Here is a 20,010-nt window from a genome sequence, read left to right as displayed (position 1 = left end):
GTGTGTGTGTGTGTGTGTGTGTGTGTGTGTGTGTGTGTGTGTGTGTGTGTGTGTGTGTGTGTGTGTGTGTGTGTGTGTGTGTGTGTGTGTGTGTGTGTGTGTGTGTGTGTGTGTGTGTGTGTGTGTGAGAGAGAGAGAGAGAGCGAGCTAGGGTCGGTATCCACAGCAGACTTTGTCTCCCAAGGACAGTGGGACCCAGTGTGAGACATAGCAAGGCGCTCTACCGTGGGATAAGTACAGGTTGGATTTAGCAAGGGGTAGTTAAGTGGAAAAGACTAACAGATGCTGGGGCTAGTTTACTAAGGGGGGGGGGGGGGGGGACCTCACCACAGCTCGAGCACTAGCACCACCTCAAACAAACACACACACACACACACACACACACACACACACACACACACAGAGTGAGGCTGCTTTCTCACTGTGGCTTACAAAAAAAACTGTTTTACTGCGATTGCTGGAGAACAGTTTGTATCTCTTTAAGTTATTTTAACAGCAGTAACTCTGAGAAAAACCTCCTAAGCTAAGACAGGCATATCTCCCACTGCTGAATTTAATTTCAGCATGTCAAAGGTTCAGCTTACCAAAAAACAAACTAACACAATTTACACATAAAGCCATGCATAGTTTTTGTTTGACTCTAACATACTTACTGTTTTGATTGATAACTGGCCCTTTAGAAACCTCACAACCGAAAAGCCTAAAAGGCAGAGTCAGTGATTCTTATCCAAAACACTTTTTGTCACAATCAGTGAATACCTCTTCACCTTCTGCTACCTGTCCATACTGCGTGTGCGCTGAAATAAATTCCAGTTTTTATACACAGCCAAGGATCTGTAAATGGGTATGTATGAAAAGGAGTTGGACAGTCAACACTTCTACAACCAATCAGGCAGCGTTTGTGACATTAGTAACAACAATGCTATTGGACAGGTAGTTAGTGACGACTGCTGCTGCCAAGGCATGTCTCGCTGACTACACCTTTAAATAAACATGTATCATTTGAGTTGAAGGGAAAATGGTGAAAGAAGTGTACAGCCGGCAAAGTTGTTAGGAAGCTGTCCCTGAAATAACAAAAGGTCAGAACAGGTGTGTCTTGATTTCATTTCATAATGGACGAAGTGGACGTTACTAAGCAATGCAGAGATTGTAGTGTGTTAAGCCAAACATCCGGTCGTCGAATGGCTGGTCTATTGCATACATTTTCTGCCCTTAAACCTGCAGTGTGTAGAATTTTGAGTTTTATTTCCAAGCAGATTTTGTAGAAAGTAATTATAATATCCATAAGTACATTTAATTTAGTGCATAATAGCTGAGAAAGGGTCTCATATATGTCCACATTTCTGCATATTTTGGACCAAGGCCTAGTGCCGCCATCTTGAAAGTGTCATAGTTGGAATGTCATCAGGTGCATTGTTTAAAATTTAGAATTGTTCTTGTCCTTGAAGGCCACTGTAGCTTCTGTTATTATTCGAAAGGGTTGAGGTTACCCAGGGAGCGCTGCATTCTAGAACTTTCTAGAACTTGCACAATGCACCTGATGACATTCCAAAAACATGGATTCCTCCATAAGACTTGCCTACTCAATGTAGAAAATGTAATAATATTTGTAATTCTCCGCTCAGGAGGATAATTCAGATTATTGGCAGAGGTGATTTTACACCAATGAGGACATATTTATGAATGAGGATATTGATTTTAGCTAATGAATTACTTTAAATGTTACACAGTGTCCCTTTAAAATCTATGTACCTTGCATGCAGTATGCATGGAAGTATGGATATTGGAACACACCCTTTAAGTTGTAATAAAGAAACCCTGGTGGTCTTCAAGAAAATCTATGTGATTGTACTTTTATACAGTGTAGTCCTGTAGTTCTACCTTGTTCTAAATTGGAGTATTTTGTTCAAAGAATAAATTAAAATGGGAATTCAGAATAACACATCACATCTCTATACAATGTAACTTTAACCAGACAATCAAAAACAAGTATTGTCTTCCACGGGTATAACTTCAGCATTAAATCCCTGGCTCTGTTACTACACCAATGACTGGATGTTGTTGGGCCAATTTTGTATTTGTCAGACTGGACTGCTTCCTTTGCAACTAACTACTTTAGGGTTAACTAGGTTTTCAAAACACACTCAGCCATACACAGCCACTCCCATAAAAATAAAAACAAATCCATCTCACAATAAAAGTCTGGGGATCATTTTTCTTCTATCAGTCATGACTTCACCAACCACACACATAAAACACACACACACACACACACACACACACACACACACACACACACACACACACACACACACACACACACACACACACACACACACAAAACCACTGGCATACCAGAGAGCCTATATTTAAAATGAGCCCTGGGGATATTTCTTATTTTTATCGTTTAGACATTCTATCAAAAGTGGTCAATGCGGATCCTTGGGTGTAGAGCGAGACTGTGTGTGTCAGTGTGACTGATGTTAAGACATGAGGACGATAAAATATAATCATAGCATATGACTGGCAATCAGTCAATAGATTTTTGACAATAATATAATAAATGCATGCTCGGAAAATGAGCATGAGCGTGTGATTACTGAATGTTTGAGCCAGACCCAAATAGTTACAAATTTGCTAAGGATGCAAAATACCACCTTCCAAACTTGTAGCCATTCCAAATACAGCCCTATCATCCCACGTCTCATTTTCAAAGCCTCTCTTTTCTCCCTCTCTCCTCCCACCACAAATCCCAGGACCTCAAGCGACAGAGAGAGAGCGAGAGAGAGAGAGAGAGAGGGAGAGAGGGAGAGAGAGACAGAGGAGATGAGGGGAGCATTTAAATCTAGCGTTCCGTGAGTGGTCGGGTCGGTGTCTGGAAATCTTTCACATCCTGTTTACGCCGGGCAGATTTCAGCTCGGGAACCGCAGAGAGCTGGCAGGGCCTCTGCCTGGACACAGCTCCTCTCTCTTGCTCGCTCTCTTTTTTCTATCTGCTCCCCGCTTCCCTCGCCCAAAGATCTCAGTCTGCAGAACCTTTCCACGCCGCCTCTTTCCGATCAACACCTTCAAACCTTATGCAAACAAGCATAACGTCGAGCTTCTTCTGCTGCTCATGGCCACAGGAATACGACTGCAGGGGAGGTTAAAAAACGCCTGATCAAAAGAATCCTTTTTATGCAGACCACATGTGGCCAATCACACAAAAACCCTTTAATACCCATGTACAGGTTTAATACAGCTACGTGTCATATTTACAGTGTAGGAAAGTTCCAGAGAATTAAGGGAAAATTATCTGTAAAGAACAAGAGCAGAATCCTGATATTTTTGAGTCAGGTAGCATCAAAACATAACATCTCAAAAGTCCGCTAAAGGTGATCAAACAGCAAAGGTTATTGAAGAAAGGATCCATCTGTCCTCTTGTCTCTATTTGCCGCCTTAAATGAAGAGGTTTGGAGTTTTGGTCCTGTAATCGTTCGGCCTCCATCACCTCTCTTCCTCCTAACTCAGCGGCACTTGCAAGATTTGACGACCATGTTGGAGAGTTGCTCAACACGTGGTGTGCGGCCTATGAAGTACATTATGGTGAGGGGCTCCAGGTCCTGAGGAACGCAGCAGGGCGAGGCAGAGGCCTCAGGGTTCAGCTTGTTGTACAGGGGAAGGATCTGGACATGGAACAGAAAGGAGTGTCAATGGCCAGGCTACTGTTAACACATTTTGGGAAATATACATTATTTGCTGTCTTATGTAGAGTAAGAAAAGGGCTCGCTACTCCCAAATCTGAGCAATAAATACTTAGCTACGGTCTGCACACCGTTAGCTAAGTATTGCATAAACAACAGGGACCGGGAGAGAAAAATCACTTTATACTCAGCCTGGCACCATGACCTTGACAACCAGGCTTCTGGCTAGCTGTTACTTTGTGCTTGGCTAAGCTAACCGGCTGCTGGCGGTAACTTATTTTTTTTTATTCTCAGTGTGTACAAAAGAAAATGCCAAACTCCATCAAACTCAGGAACCAAGTGGGAACTAAATAAATCAAATCGTGTGAAATCAACTGTTGAGTGCAGCAAGTCTCATTGCTGCAAATGTAAGTTTTAAACAAATGTAAAAAAAACAAAAAAAAACACTGCTTTACACTAAAGGATGTTAAGAAAGAAGGACCAGGAGGTTCTGTTAGTCGTTATGGCTACAGGCCAAGACATAAGCTATGAGAAAAACAGGCTGTATAAGTTTTTTAAGAGGCTTCTGTGAGGTGACAGCCCATTTATGACGCTGGGGTTAACCAATCTTAGTTAACTATGGTGTTTAGATGCCACAAACAATGTACTTCATGCTCATTTAAGGGAAAACTTCACACATTTGAACATTTCTGTACGTTGAAGTCAGGCTGGAGGTTCATTTGGTCGAAACCAGAGTGTTTTACTAAGAAGATTTTTTCAGATAATTTAGAAGCTGCTTTGATGATTTTTATTCATATTATCTGCCTGTTTCTCTCAGCAGTCTGTCACAGTTTCCATGCAAATTATTGAGCGAAAAGTAAAGAAAAAAGTAAATTAATCTGAGGACTGTGGCAACTTAAACTTGGGAAAAAACAGACACATTTGTCTGTGTGGGACCTTTCTACAGACGTGACTTTACCTTATTAGTCCAAGCAGTAGAAAGCAATATTTTTACAACGGTGGTGCGTTTCACAGAGTCACATTATGAACAGAAATAGATGACCAACTCACCATGTTATAGTGGTTGTTGGCACTCCAGAGGTAAGGACAGTTTCCGGCACAGAAATTGGCTTTGTAACCTTTCGGCTCATGGATCCACTTCCAGTTGAGGTCCCGCCTGAAGTCAATGTAGAGGGACCGCAGGCAGCAGCCATGATCGGAGCCACTGAGACACAACACACACACACACACACACACACACAAATATTCAAAGTCACATCCTACTTGTTGGGTCATGGGAAAATGACAATGGGTCACTATTGAAGAACCAGACATCAAAAGGTAATGACTATGCAGAGCTTCCAGAGCTTTCCCCTGCAGTGTGAGGTTGTCTAAATGAAACACTGAGGTCTGTTGGCCTGCAGTCTAAACACAGGGTCAGTTTTGCCACACAAAATTCTTTTGGGTCAGGAAGAAACAGCCTGAAATTCACACGCATATAACAAATAGATTTAAGAATTGTAAAACTACGAAACCAGGAGGAACGTCAGTCACACATAATACAACGGCCTACCGAGAGCAGGTTGTGGTGTCTGTGGCGGCTGCCCTCTTCTTGCGGTTCTTCTTGGCCGGGTTGTCCACTCTGTCGCTAGGCAACACAGTAAGGATGAGGTGCGGTGTCTTGGTGCTGAAATCGGCCTGGCCTTTAACCTGACCAGGCTTTTGTATCTGTCGGAGCTGTTCATCATCTACACCTGAGGAGGACAGAGTAGCAGTGGATTCAGTGGTTTTCAACCTGGAGGTCGAGACCTCCCAGAGGTCACAGGGTAAACCCGAGTGGCCACACAACGTTATTTCAGAGTTTGTGTAATCTTTAGGGAACGTCAGTCATTAGAGGAACTGCTCACAACTCAGGATATATTCAATGTAAGACAAGGGTTTGAGTAGACTTTTCACTTTTCACAAGCCCTTTAAAACCACAGGGTTAATATATTGGAATCCCTACAAACGGAAGCCAGGAAAAATTGGTCGTTTTTCTATTCGTTTTTCTGTGACCAGATTTTTAAACTTGTATATTTTTTTTTGATTGTTACTTAACAAATATTAGATAACATAGAAAGAAATTCTCACATGATACAGTTGCTTCTGAACTGTGTCTGCTTTCATGTCTTTTTATGGTCTTTCTGTTTCTATAGATGTACCATGGTCTCAAAACAAGCCCCTTCTTGTCTAACATGCAGTATCAAAGGTTGACATTTTTGCCCAACTGGTTAAAAAAAACTTGGCATGGCTGAGTGTAAATCCTGAGGAAAGTGCCATAATTTAGGGCCTAAATGAAGCAATGCAGAGAGTCAGACAGTCAACAGTTTCTACATTATTAGTGTAGCATAGTTTGCAAGTGATTCATGAATCCTTTTGGAGGCGCCTTACAAAGGAGTGTCTACTTTATGCTGACATTTTTGTGACGTGCAGGTTTATTGCCGTGCTGATAAAGTGCTTTGAATGCCCTTTCATAGCAATTTACAACCAACCACTTAAGAATTCTCATCCTATTGGCCAATGTAATAAATAACTTAGTTTTTTTGTGAATCAAATCTTTAGCACACTAGTTGTAATGTTTGTTTATTTATTTGCCCAAATACAACTAATGTCATACAGACATCTCACATCTACAGAAGCTTGCTGCAGAACCCAGGAGTAAAAAGTCCCCATGCTAAGGCCGACGCTAAAATCTCAGTCTCTCCCTGAACGTCTTTATCCAAGACATGAAACAGCTTGTCTGGATAAGGAGCTCAACCCCGCATGTCCTCCTTAATTGTGGCCGACTTAGCGTGCGCAGTTGGATTTGATTATGAATATCTTTTGACAGGAGAGGACGATCAATGTAATGTTTTTCTGCTTAAAGTTCACAGTTGTGCCTTTCTATTGCTACTTTCGGCTCCTTTCTAGTCCTTATAGGGGTTTTTACATCCATCCTTGAACTTGTGCCTCTTATTGGAGTCTCTGGCGAAAAAAGGGAGACTCTTAGATCCAATATTCTTTTCCGAAAATCATGCTTTTTCGTAGCCGTGTGGTGCTTCTAGTCTACTTCCTGTTTACGCAAGCTGCCTTAGAAGCTTAGCCAATCAGAAAATAACTCACTAGGTCTTCTTGAACAATCAGAGTGTGTTTAGCTGTCTTCCTCCCCCTCTAATGTCATCACGTTCTTGAGGAGACATAACCATTCTAATTCCTCATTCCATCTGTCGAGTCGCTTCAGGGACATGGAATAAGTCAGAAAAAACTTATCTAGATGTTTGCAGTACCAAAAACCAAGCATAACTGCAACAAACCTGCAAAGAGAGCCTCCAGTTCTTCACTCTTGTTGGGAACAATGTTGTTGGTGGATGGGACGAAGGTGCAGCAGGGACAGTGGACGCCAAATTTCAGGCCAAGATTATTCTCTGATGAGCAGAAGAGGAGACAGAGAAGGGATCAAACTGATGGAGATTAAGTTCACTAACACTGTTTACTAGAATCATAACGTGGTGCACAGGCCAACCTGGATCGGACACCCAGTCCTTAATGGTTTCTGTGACATCCACGGAGATCCAGGCTCCCTTTGCTTTCGGCTGAACAGTGCGGGAATCAATGTACCGTTGAGTGGAGGTGCTCTCTTCGTCTGGTTTCAGCAGCTGATAACACACACACACGCACACATACATACACATACACATACACACACACACACACACACACACACACACACACACACACACACACACACACACACACACACACACACACACACAGATACACGGTCTAACGTAGTCTGTCAGCAATGTGACAATTAAGAATTAAGTGGGCATGTGAGTTCATCATTGACTCAGTAGTACTGAGTTCCGAAACTGTGTGCATTCCAGTATCTGTTTGTTTAACATTTATTTAGTTTGTAACTTCTATATACAGCCTATGTTTTTTATAAGACATGGGCCAAGGTCCCACATTTTCAAAAATTAACGAAAGGTCATTCTGCACACTGTGAGCTGCCATGTCTTAAGTTGACGAATTTCCATGTACAATCGAACGCAGCATTTACGACCGAATGTTGTCCGTAGGCAACTTCTCATAACTCCTGGGTCACAATGTTGGATCAGAACACAAAGAGAAAGTGTTGCGTAGGTTGAAACTGCCAATCTACTAACTTCATACAGTCAATAATGTTCGGTTTTGAAAGAAACTGTGGTCCAGAAGCGCCTGCAATTACATGTACGGCCACTAGAAACAACAGCGTAACTCAAATACAGCAGTTACACACACACTGAACTGATACACACACACACAGGTAAACTGATGTCGTAGTGTTGTTTACCTGAAAGATCTCCACCCTCTGCTCCGAGGCCCGGGCCTGCGGGTTGGGAGCTCTGAAGATCCTGAACTCAGCCTTAACCAGGGTGCTGTTGGTCAGGTCCACCCCACTGACGTCAAAGTGGACCATTCTGTAATGAGGGTCAGGGGCTGCTGGCTGTAACGCATCTGGATGGGACACACACACACACACACACACACACAGACACACACACACACACACACACACACACACACACACACACACACCCACACACACACACACACACATAAGACTAATGATCCAACCATATCTCATGCTTTCCACGACAACGTTGTATTTATACTATGGTCTAAACAGTGCTGTGATGCTTTGTCCCAGATGTAAATACTGCTGACGATTGTCACAAAACAAAATGATAGACTTAGGAACAGTGAGTAATGTGTCTGGTCTTATATGTTTAATACATGTTGTGTTTATGGGTTTTACTGAATGAAACATCACCTCCCAACTACACACTTGTAATTACGCACCATGTAGCATCCAGCACCATTCATCATAAAATCTCCCATTTAAAGTCCATCAACATGAAGTCTTGGTTCTGTTTATGACAGATGTGACTGACCACAGTAACAAACTGAGTGCCTTGCTCAAGGGAAGACTGCTCCACCCCCTTTCTCTTTTTCCTAAACCCCACAGCTTCTATTTTATGGTAGTTGGAGGTGGGCAGGAATATCCCACCATTAAGACATTGTTGTAAAAATCATTATGTGTATAAATATCTGATTAACTGAAAATAAATGGAATGCTACTTTAGTTTAGAAACTAATTTTTAGAGGGACATACTGTACTTTTTACTTTATTTATTGTTTTTGAGAGCTTGACACTGCATTGATACAGACTGAAGTACCAAGCAATGTATAAAGCTGTCACTGTTAGAACCACCTGAAAAAAATACATTCAGGCTTCAATGCAGGCCTATCAGCAATTCAGTATTTAGGGAAGGGACGATTCTACACCATCAGTTCTTTAGTTGAATTTTAAAGGTGGGTTGAGGTCAAAACCTAGGCTATGTATTTACATTGGATTTTATTGGACAAGAAATTCACTGATTTTGACACCATTCATTTGACAACGTTCTCCAGAATAACTGACTCCACCTTTAATAGGTCCGTTGCTCTAGATCAGTGGTTCTCAAAGTGCGGCCCGCGGGCCGCACTTTGAATTATGAATTATAAAAAAAAAAAAAAAAAAAAAAAAAAAAAAAAAATGTAAATGCACGGAGGGGATGCGTTCCCCGTAACAGTAAAAACAGTACAGGGGTCGAAACACTTAAATATCCCTCCTAATTGTTTTTATTCATTCCCCAATTATTAATAACACCCCTACAGTGGACCGTACTATCTTAAACTTGCGAAATTCGGCTGACCTCTGCCTCTCGTTGCAGACGGCTGGTCAGCCTCCTGCAGTGCAGCAGGCAGTAGGTGAGTCAATCTAGGAAAAAAAAGGGCTTAACCCCAAAAAAATTGATACAAAAGGTTTTTCAATGGATTCCAGTAGTATTTGGTGTGCTGAATAACATACTAAAAGTCTACCAAAATCTACCCCCCAGAAAGCCCTCATTTCCAAGATGGCGGCCGAAATGGCGGCCGGGAGCTTGAAATGGCTATATCTCAAATTGAAAAAATGTTGCAAAGGAATTTTCAACTGATTTTGGTACCTCTGGACATGCTTACAAACATACTAAAAATCTAGGAAAATACACCTTCCGGAAAGGCTTAATTTTCAAGATGGCGTCCAAAATGGTGGCCGGCCAAGCTTAAAATGGCTATATATCTCAATAGAAAAAGATTATTCGAATGATTTTTAACTTGATTCTGGTACCTGCAAATATGCTTATGAACATACTAACAATCTAGGAAAATATACCTCCCAGAAAGGCTTCATTTTCATAATGGCGTCCAAAATGGCGGCCGGGAGCGTAGAATGGCTATATCTCAAATGGAAAATGTTACAAAAGAATGTCAACTGATTCTGGTACCTCTATACATTAATAAAGTGCGACAAATCTAGGTAAATATAACTGCTAGAAAGGCATCATTTTCAAAATGACTGCCTGTAAGCTTACATTGGTTAAATGGTTCAAATTGGTTACTATTCAAACTAGAAAGGTGGTGTTGTTGTTGAATAACATAAATGCCACACTTATTGTGGTCTTTATTCATCATCATCTTCGGGCTCCTCTGGAAGAAACTTGTTAAGTGGATTGTCACATTCCTTAAGTTGACATGGTCCACAGACAGTAGTACAAGGTAGTCCATATTTTCTGCAAGAACAGCGGAGTGTCTTGCAGGCAGTGGTACAGTTACAATGAATGACCTTCAAGAGACTGTCTGGAGCAACATTCGTTGTTGACATGAGTGGGACAAATCTATTGTCCTGCAGGCTCCACCCCCAGTTCAGGGCATCCATACCATCTTCTGTTCCCATCCAGACCATGACCTGGTAGTACGCTCTACGATTCAGTTGGTGGCAGACGTTCAGGCGTTACAGTTGATGAAGCTGAGACAACCTTCTTGCTGAAAATGTTATATCGCATTGCTGCAAGGGAATCTGTGCACTTTCCACCAAAGAGGACAGCCATTACTTGGCACCCAAGGTCATCAATCACCTCTGTGGTCTGGTTTGGGACAATGAATGCATTGGCACAAGATCGAAGGACGGGATCCCCTTTTACAAGCTTCTGGAAAGCAGTCTTTTTGCAAACCCCGAAGATCCGAGAAGTTGTGTCACAGCCAGTGAGAGCATGGATGAACATCAACTGAGAACACACATCATGTCCAAGTACTTCTTTTAAATGGTTTACGGCATACACTTTAAAACTGCCATCAGCTTTTGACTTGTCTGATCTGAAATATACGCCCTTACTATCTCTCTGTGCATAGTGAAGTAGTAAGACAAGGAGATCTGTATCTTCTCCAATCAGCGTAGTGGTGTGAAGAAGAGATGATTCCACTGCGGCCCTTACGATGTCTACATCAGCATCTCCAATTGAATTGACCACAGTGCAACCCCTTTCTTTCAGTTCATCGCTTATCATTTGGATCAGCCTTTGTTTATTCAGATCTCTTGACATGAACTCCTCCTTCTTACCTGAGAACTCTGTCTCAGCAGTGAAGTTGACAATGGGATGAATATTGTTTCCTCTTCTTTGATGTGTGTTGTCTTTAATGGATGGCCCATCCCCATAGCCATCGAACACAATGGTTGTAGCTGAGCCATAATGTTGGATGGTGAAGTCTGCATATGACTGCACAATTTTACTATAGCTTTGTCCGTGCTTCCATGGTATTCGGTGAAGGAGTGAACCTCCATCAAGAACATAATGATCTGTTTCTGGTACAGAATCTAGGATTGCATCACTTGCATGATCACAGATTGCGTGCGCAAGTTGTGGTTTATCAGCCTTGCGGAAGATGTTTCCAGCTTCAAAGAGGGCAGGAGGGAAAGGACTGAGTTCGTAACGCATAACCTCCTCCAATGATAGCTCTCCAGTTTGGGAGACAATCAGGAAACGTTGAAAAAGAAGTGCAAAATCAATTGTTCGATCAGGAGCAACCTTGATAGACGATTTTTGTCCAAGGGTTATGGCTTTATCCTTTCTACTAAATGAGAACGTGAATGCAGGCTGTCCAATCATTTTGTGCATGATATTGCGTCCAACAGAGTCATAATCATGCACGTTCACTCCGTCCTCAGCAACAACACCTGTAACAAAATTCCTTAAAGAAGAGTCTGGAGAGAAAGGTGACCATATAGCAAGTTTTGAAGTGATCTTCTCCAGGTCAGCAGCATCCCTTTTCATCCTTGCCTCTGTTGAGTCCTTGTGCTGTTCTGATGTTGTGTATGTCTGGTTTGTGAACTCCTGCATTGCGGTGTTGTACTGTGATGTTATGCACTTTGACATGGTCCAAAGGGCTCTCTGATTGTCAGTCATTCCACTTCCATGCGTCTTCAATGACCTCATCAATGTCGTCTCGATGACAAGATCTGAGCTGAAGCCTTCCACATCAACAACGTTAACGGGCAGGATATCCCCGGTTCATTTTAGCCGTAAAGCCACAGGGCTTTTCTGTGCGGCGGCTCACACTGGCGAGGTGTCACTGTGAATGACACCGTTACCCACCGTCACGGAGTTTCAACTGGCAACTCGCTATTTCGCTCACGCAAGGCTTTTGTGTTTCGATTTAACATCAGTCTTGGGCGAGTACTTTAACTTTATGCTGAATAAACCATTGCATTGCAATCGCTGAAAGCGAAAGTGTTTGGGTGGGGGCACAGAAGGGTTCGCTGCATTTACCACACAAGACACGGCGTGCGACACAATAATCAATTTATTACGATTATCTTGTTTTCATGATCGAGGGACGCCAAAATCGTAATCGAAATTGAATTTCAATTAATCGCCCAGCCCTCCCCTATACCATCAGGCAGTCATTTTGAAAATGACGCCTTTCTAGCAGTTATATTTACCTAGATTTGTCGCACTTTCTTAATGTATAGAGGTACCAGAATCAGTTGAAACATTCTTTTGTAACATTTTCCATTTGAGATATAGCCATTCTACGCTCCTGGCCGCCATTTTGGACACCATTATGAAAATGAAGCCTTTCTGGGAGGTATATTTTCCTAGATTGTTAGTATGGTCATAAGCATATTTGCAGGTACCAGAATCAAGTGAAAAATCATTTGAATAATATTTTTCTATTGAGATATATAGCCATTTTAAGCTTGGCCAGCCACCATTTTGGACGCCATCTTGAAAATGAAGCCTTTCCGGAAGGTGTATTTTCCTAGATTTTTAGTATGTTTGTAAGCATGTCCAGAGGTACCAAAATCAGTTGAAAATTCCTTTGCAACATTTTTTCAATTTGAGATATAGCCATTTCAAGCTCCCCGCCGCCATTTCGGCCGCCATCTTGGAAATGAGGGCTTTCTGGGGGGTAGATTTTGGTAGACTTTTAGTATGTTATTCAGCACACCAAATACTACTGGAATCCATTGAAAAACCTTTTGTATCAATTTTTTTGGGGTTAAGCCCTTTTTTTCCCTAGATTGACTCACCTACAGTGTAGTGGTCCCAATGTAAGTTGTTAGATAGTGAGCTTGTTAAGCCCAATACGATGCACTTTCTCACCTTCAAGGTGAATTAAATTAGGTCTTTTAAGGAATTTAGTGTCTAACTCTTTTGCCTAAAGTTTAGCTAACAAGCTAACGTTAGCTAGCTGCTGATAGTCATGGAACTATCTGCCTAGTTGACTGCTGATAGCCCACCCTGTTTATTTCCAATGTATAGTGTCATAATAGTTAACACTGCTGCTGCATCATGAGTAGTGAGTCCTACAAAAAAACACTCCAAAAGGTGATACGTTTTCAATGTGCAGAAAGTTTTGAACAATAAAGTAGAATAAATATTTGAATGCCTCAGTGCCTTAGGCCTACTGATTTATATTCCATTAGATGTGTGTCAATGGGAGCTAGTTGTCTTTTCCTTAACATGTCCACCATAAATAAATACAGAAGACACAAATTACTGCATAAAAATATACCAAAATGCATAAAATGAAGTGTTCGAACCTCAAATTTTTCAGGGGTATAACCCCCAGACCCCCGCTTTTAATGTGTGTCCCCCAATGTTGAAATTAAACCTTGCACATTTATTATTTAAAATGTGTTAATTACACATTACTGGATGCAGAACAATACATGTAAACTGTAAAGACGCTGGCCATTGAAATTATTTCAGTTTTTTCAAATTTTTTCCTTTGGCGGCCCTCGGTCCAATGTTGGGTTCCTAAATTGGCCCTCAGTTATCAAAAGTTTGAGAACCCCTGCTCTAGATGGTTTTGCTACTGAGCAAATAACAAATGTTATTAGGCCTAATTAGCTGCTGTAATTAGCCTACCTGACAAACATTTAGTAGTAAGTAATTTTAGGCTACTTTTAAGAAAGTATAGGTTAGGCTATTTAATTTTTTTTTTACACACATTGATAGGCTACTTTAGGAAAAGTAATGGCTATTTTGGGATTTACAGTGTCTACTCTTAAGGACCTGGGGCCACATATTGAGACACTTTGTCGTTCATGGACTCACTTGTGTCGGTGCGGGGGGGCAGCATGTCAATCCTCTGCACCTCTTTGGCATAATAGTCTTCCTCGCTGCTCTCGCGATCGCACGCCGACTCGGCCTGGCGCGCGTGTTCCTTCAGCAACTCCCGCGTGCTGTTGTAGAGCAGCACGACCTCCGGGGGCACGGAGCCAGACGGCGGGTCCTCTTCGTCGTCGTCATCAGGCGGGCTGCGGATGCGGAGCTTGCTGAGGATTTGTCCGCGGACCGCCTCGATGCGCCGCGACTTCTGCTTGTCCAGGTTGATGGACTGACACGTGTTGAGCCCTTCCACCAGCAGAACACCGGAGAACCGGAGCAGCAGCAGCAACAGCGCGATACGGGCCAGCCACATTGTCCGGGGAGGAGACGGAGATAAGTCCTGTAGGCTACGGCCGTGGAGAAAAATCTGCTGAAACAATCTGTATAGGTGGACTGTGACTACAGAGAGAGTCTCAAAACCCACGCTAAATATTTAGTTTTTTGAGTAAGGGTTAAATCAGCAGAAGCTAGGCTGCTCAAATAAAAGAAAAAAATATGGGGAGAAAAAATCTAATATCCAGTTATAACAGGCTATTTTGGTCAAAAACACTTTCTGTGGAAAAGGAAAACCACATCTGCTAACTTTACATTTATTCTGCTCAGGTAACTTTACAACACTGTTCACACATTCGCCTGTATATTTTAACACTATAAATAGACACGCACTATCATTTCATTTTTACACAATTATATTATATTATTACGGCATAAAGGAACAATTTCTATAGAAAAAAATTATCAGTAGGCCATAGGCTACTAAAAAAACTGTTTATACCAGCCAAATGATAGGCTATCACACTACACCCAAACCCCACTGGAAAAAAAAACACTCAAATTAAGTGATTGGAAATTTGGCAAACTCTTTAAATCCTGTCTCGTGCGCATCCAAGCTCTGCTGTGGTACCTTGCCGGTGCGCGCGCGCTTTTCCGCATTTAAAAGGTGAAGATCTATAATTTAAGTTTTTATCCGTGTCCGTTCTCCATCCTCGGATACTTCAGCAGCTTTCAGGAGAAAAGAGTCATCGCAGGAGCTCAGCCCATGTCGCAAATCCTCCGAAGTCTCACTTCATCTGGAGCAGCGAGGTCCCCGTGCTTCCACCTCCGAAAGACACATCAATGCAGCAAAAAAATAAAAAAATATTGGCCCATACCCACTCCCAGAAAATCTAGTTACAGTTTAAAGAAAATCAGAAACCGAATGAGATCCTCCCATTCCGTTAAAGGTAGGCTAAACAGAAAAAAGCCTGCACTATAGCGTAGGAGGAAACTGTTGATTTATGCTGGAAAACCCATGGTGGGCCTGTTCGTGCCCCTCATATAAACATCAAAACACGGAAAGAGTCATACGACCTAAAAAGACATAAGGCAGAAAAATATGTGAAAGAAGTCCTTGTGCTGTGAACTAAAAAAACAAAACTTTAGAGTAAATTACAGATCCCCTGGTTTAAATGAGCTCCAGCCTGAAAACTGTGAGACCTGCTGCATCGAGTGTCCATTATTCTGCAGATCATCTGAGACATGCAGAGCCCCAGACACAGGGAGGAGGGAGGGACTGGATGTGACCAGAGAGAGGAGGTGGTGGTGGTGGGGCGGAGAGCCACTGAAGTGAAGGGAGTGTGTGATTATGTAGGAAAGAGCCATCTTCCTCTCTCTCCTTCACACACAAGATGCAATTGCTCCTTTCCACAAAAATGCTTGCACCAACCTCTCCTGCAGGTAAACACCCTTTGTGGATGCATCAGGCTCAAATGAGTAGTTGGACATTTTGGGAAATATGCACTTTCTCATGTCTGTACACTACACACAAGACAATGCTTTATTGTTCTGTATATGGAGATTTGTCTTGGGCTCCAAGCCACTGCATCACAAAAACACACCTGTTACAGTGCACCTACACATAAATTACATACATAGAAGTGCTTAAATTCACAGTATGAGACTATCTTAGAGCCAGCGGCCAGTTACCTTAGCTTAGCATAAACACTGGGAACAGGGGGAAACGGATAGCCTAGCTGTGTCCAAAGGTAATCAGCATCAATTTAAGTTTCATTTTTGTACATATTAAGCAAATAATCTATGTGTAAATGAGCCTTATGGATGCTGGTTGTTTTGTCACTTTTAGCTGTTTCTCAATCTGTATGCTAAGCTAAGATTTGCAAAAGCCATTGAGCACAGTTCCCAAAATGTCAAACTAAATCTTCCGACATCCAAATGATTAAGTGTTAGAAGAAATAAGATGCATTGGTCTTTTTTAGCTATATTAAAGTGCAGCTTTAGGAAGGATCTCTGCTCAGACCTGTTCACACCGATAATTTTAGGCTTATCCTAATATCGTTCAATCATTCCAGAGACATTCCCTTTTTATCTTTTTTAGCTTTCGACCCAGGCCCTTTATTTTACTCTCTGTTCCTCCCCGTTCTCAATTTTTAATTACAGCTCAGAAATTGGAGACGACTGTTAATCTGTCATGGGTGGTTTTTATTGCTACTCTGCTGCCATCCCATTATACCGTTATTATAGTTGCGGGTGCAGGCCTGTAATTGCTCTAAGTAGAAGGGAAAGGTAGGAGAAACTGAGGCTGCCTTAAGGCTTGTGGTCAGGGCAAACCCCCCCACTCCCTCCCATTCATCGTCAGTCATGGCAAAGCTTCTAGAAATGATAACACCGCCTGCAACAAACAGCCTCCTGTTCGAACTTGACAGCAGCTCCGTCTCAGAAAGCCAGAAAAGAAAGAGCTCAGTTCGTCTGTGTGGGCTTCAACCCTTTCTTTCTTTCATCAGTCTCAAGAGGATAAGAGGAGCCCTCCGCCCAGGTGGGTTGGGTTGGGTAAGGTTGTATGTGTGTGTGCTGTAATGCGAGTCATAAAAGAAAAAAAAACTTCCTTAAAAACAACTTCTTTAGCCGGCCTTTTTTTTCAGCCACTTTTCCTCAGAGCCAAATATAGAAAAAGCAACTGCCACGTCATCTGGCCCTCAGCAATTTCTTAAACCCTGAGAGAGGGCGAGACGGGGTTCAGAGTGCTGCCTCTTGTGCAGTCTATACTCTCCACTCATGGAGCCTCAGCCATGTCTGTAATATAAGTGAATCCTTATTTTCCACAAAAACCTCCAACAGTTATGGCTGTCACGGAAATCAGAACATTTTTATTGAAAAAAAAATAGAAGGAGCCCAAACAGTTACAAAAATAAATACAGATAAAACCACTCGGAGGGGGGGGGGGGGGGGGTTTACCCTTACATTTCCATCTGGTTCAAATATTTCTCCTCCTTTGGCTTTGTTGCCCGCTTCAAAGTTGAACTACAATAAACCAAACAGTGTCCTGCCTCTCTCTGAATATCCACAGTCCCACAGTGGTGCGGTGGGGGTGGAGAGGTGAAGCTGCCGTCTACACCTCTTCCTCACTCAGCAGCATGTTGGGGATTCCTCTGGTGATGGGGAACTCTCGTCCTGATTCAGGGCACTGCAGACTGCCCTCAATCACCTCCACCTACCCCACACACACACACACACACAAACACACAAACAGGAGGTGTTAGGCCACCGCTAGAGGTCATCATACAGCAAAATATACACTGCATGGCCAAAAGTATACGGACACCCCTATCACCATACTGTTGGTTTAAGTGGTTTGGCCTCGGTCTCTTGGTTCCATTTGAGGGAAATCTTTAATACGAAAGCAAACAATGATATTTCAAACCAATGGTTCCAAACCTCTGGGTCGTGGACGATACAGAGTCTTGGAACAATAAGTACTGGACCACAGGGAAAGAGATCACATTTTGCAAACAGCTTAATGATGATAATAATACTTAATGTTTTGTAATTATCTTGAACTTGTTGCAGTCTGTGCTTCATTTCTATGCTTCTGCGTCAGCGACAGAAAAGCCATAATTTTGAATGCTTTCAAGGATTTTCTTCAAACTTTGCATAAATGTCTAATCTGAGTCAAGGATAAAGGATAAATAACACATTCACATTGTTGAACCAAAAAAACATATACATTTTGTCTTAATACAATACAGATAGAAAATAACCTCACCTCTAAAAGGACTTTGTGCACTTTCTTCAGGAAGTCCTCGTCTTTCTCGTAGTCTGGCACCAGCTCACCTGGCAGGTCCTGCCGCTGACCCAACTATAGATGGAAACAAGTGTTTAAACTCTGCAATCGTAAATTAATAAAAGTAAATTTGCCCACGGAACGCCTGTCTTCAAAGTTTGAGATAGGCTCTCTTTCTCAGACAGCAATATGTTTTCTATTGTTACACAAATAAGAACCGAGGCTGATTGTGCACATCAAAATAAAAATAATTTATTTTTAATTTTTTTGCTTACATCTGAAAATAACACCCAAACTGACTCACCTCCTCTGCAGCCTGGACAAGAGCGCTCCACTCCAGTTTGGGGATCATCCGGCTGACGAACTGAGGGTTGAACTCCACCTCATTCATCTTCACCTCCGTTGCCTTCAAAGAAAAACACTTTGTTTGAGACGGTACTGCACTGTTTAGTTTAACTATAACTCTGTTCGTGGCTTCTGTCTTTACAGGTAATTGTGTTAATAAACACTCAAACATTTCCATAATTGGGATAATCATGATTCGTGAATCCCTTGCCGAATTACTTGAAAAAGCTGTGTTGCTCACGATAACCACAACATGATCACCTTAATAGAACCAGCAAAACCAACAAAATGTTCGGATCAAATAAGATACCAATTGTTTAGATGGATGTGTTTGTGCTGCACGGGTCAGATGCCAAACGTGGGGCAACAACACTTGAAAACAGGCTTTCCATTTACATATAGTTCTAGTGTTGTAAACTAGAGGGGCTGATGTGGCATTTTTACTGTAAACTTCTAGAAATATAACTTCCCCTTTCCGCTTGACGGCCATTCACCTGCCCATATCACTTTTACTTTCAATGAAAAAGACACATAATATTGTATTTTAAAGAATATGTCACACAGCACTTCACCCATACTCTACACCGTGATATTTATATTTATAATAATATTTATAACATATAGTCCTATATTGATTTCCTGATTTATTTTGAATTGCCTCAAAGGGATGCTGCATCTTTCCAGTCATTCCAAAATCCTAAACCTGTTACCATGGCTGAAGGCTCTACTTGCCCACTGTACCAACAACAAAAAGTAATTTTTTTAAAGACGTTTTGATAGTTTTTCACTATAAAAATATATTTTCCATCTGTGGAGCAATTCAAATTCAAATGTTTGTTGTTAAACAATGTCAGGTAAGGGTGTTTCAAAGCCATTTCAAAATCTTAAAGAATATCTTCCTTTTTCTACTATATGTAGGCTACTTTATTTCTGCCACACCTGAGGCTCAATAAATTATTATCTTTATGTTATCTAAGACAAAGCTGCAGGTGTAGATGTAGGCTCGCATATTTTAAAATCCGTTTACTTCTTCGGTGTGAGGAGAGGACGTTAAGTTTAACATTAAGCAAGATATTGAGAGTATCTATTAGCCACACAACAATAAATATTCAGGTTGAACGATGTTTTAAGTCAATGCTTTTAGTCAGATGTATTTGCCCTAGCCGTGCGTTGGTTGTATTTACCTTGATGAGCAGCGGATATCCTTTAGTGACTCCCTTCACGTGCGATGTCAACATGTTGTGCGTTAGCAGTTTCATGTTTATAAATGTTTAAAGTCAGAGCAGACAGTCCGTGTTATTATGCTGGCTGAGTTTTACAGAAAACTACCGTATGTTGTCTTTTTATAAATCACGCTGTAAGTTTACATGTGGACCGGATATTCCGCTTGTACGTTATAGATAATGTTCCC

At 41.8% G+C, this 20,010-nt stretch overlaps 2 protein-coding genes across 2 annotated transcripts; both read right to left on the bottom strand.

Annotated features, from left to right (window-relative positions):
- Window positions 1–3,176: 3,176 nt before the first annotated feature.
- On the bottom strand, window positions 3,177–15,686 carry tgfb5 (transforming growth factor, beta 5). Its single transcript, XM_080035336.1, has 8 exons — window positions 15,102–15,686; window positions 14,144–14,544; window positions 8,014–8,177; window positions 7,204–7,336; window positions 6,995–7,105; window positions 5,236–5,416; window positions 4,734–4,887; window positions 3,177–3,665 (listed from the first exon to the last, which is right to left on the bottom strand). Exons 1-8 carry the CDS (start codon window positions 15,128–15,130, stop codon window positions 3,507–3,509), a joined length of 1,332 nt encoding a protein of 443 aa, XP_079891462.1. The 5' UTR covers window positions 15,131–15,686; the 3' UTR covers window positions 3,177–3,506.
- A 1,518-nt stretch (window positions 15,687–17,204) lies between these two features.
- trmt112 (tRNA methyltransferase activator subunit 11-2) lies at window positions 17,205–19,981 on the bottom strand. Its single transcript, XM_080035045.1, has 4 exons — window positions 19,784–19,981; window positions 18,559–18,660; window positions 18,237–18,329; window positions 17,205–17,684 (listed from the first exon to the last, which is right to left on the bottom strand). Exons 1-4 carry the CDS (start codon window positions 19,856–19,858, stop codon window positions 17,583–17,585), a joined length of 372 nt encoding a protein of 123 aa, XP_079891171.1. The 5' UTR covers window positions 19,859–19,981; the 3' UTR covers window positions 17,205–17,582.
- Window positions 19,982–20,010: the final 29 nt, after the last annotated feature.

This window comes from Ammodytes marinus (genome assembly GCF_949987685.1).
Source record: "Ammodytes marinus genome assembly, chromosome: 10".
Taxonomy (NCBI): domain Eukaryota; kingdom Metazoa; phylum Chordata; class Actinopteri; order Uranoscopiformes; family Ammodytidae; genus Ammodytes; species Ammodytes marinus.
Note: the sequence above shows the minus strand (reverse complement) of the source record. Positions and strands in the feature narration are given on the sequence as shown.

Coding starts and splice junctions, on each gene's coding strand:
- tgfb5 (XM_080035336.1), bottom strand. CDS start 15,130: ATGCGGAAAAGCGCGCGCGCACCGGCAAG. Junction 14,545..15,101: donor AGCGCGCGCGCACCGGCAAG/GTACCACAGCAG, acceptor CCACGGCCGTAG/CCTACAGGACTTATCTCCGT. Junction 3,666..4,733: donor CCAACAACCACTATAACATG/GTGAGTTGGTCA, acceptor TTCCATGTCCAG/ATCCTTCCCCTGTACAACAA.
- trmt112 (XM_080035045.1), bottom strand. CDS start 19,858: ATGAAACTGCTAACGCACAACATGTTGACATCGCACGTGAAGGGAGTC. Junction 18,330..18,558: donor TTGTCCAGGCTGCAGAGGAG/GTGAGTCAGTTT, acceptor TTCCATCTATAG/TTGGGTCAGCGGCAGGACCT. Junction 17,685..18,236: donor TGCACAAAGTCCTTTTAGAG/GTGAGGTTATTT, acceptor TGTGTGGGGTAG/GTGGAGGTGATTGAGGGCAG.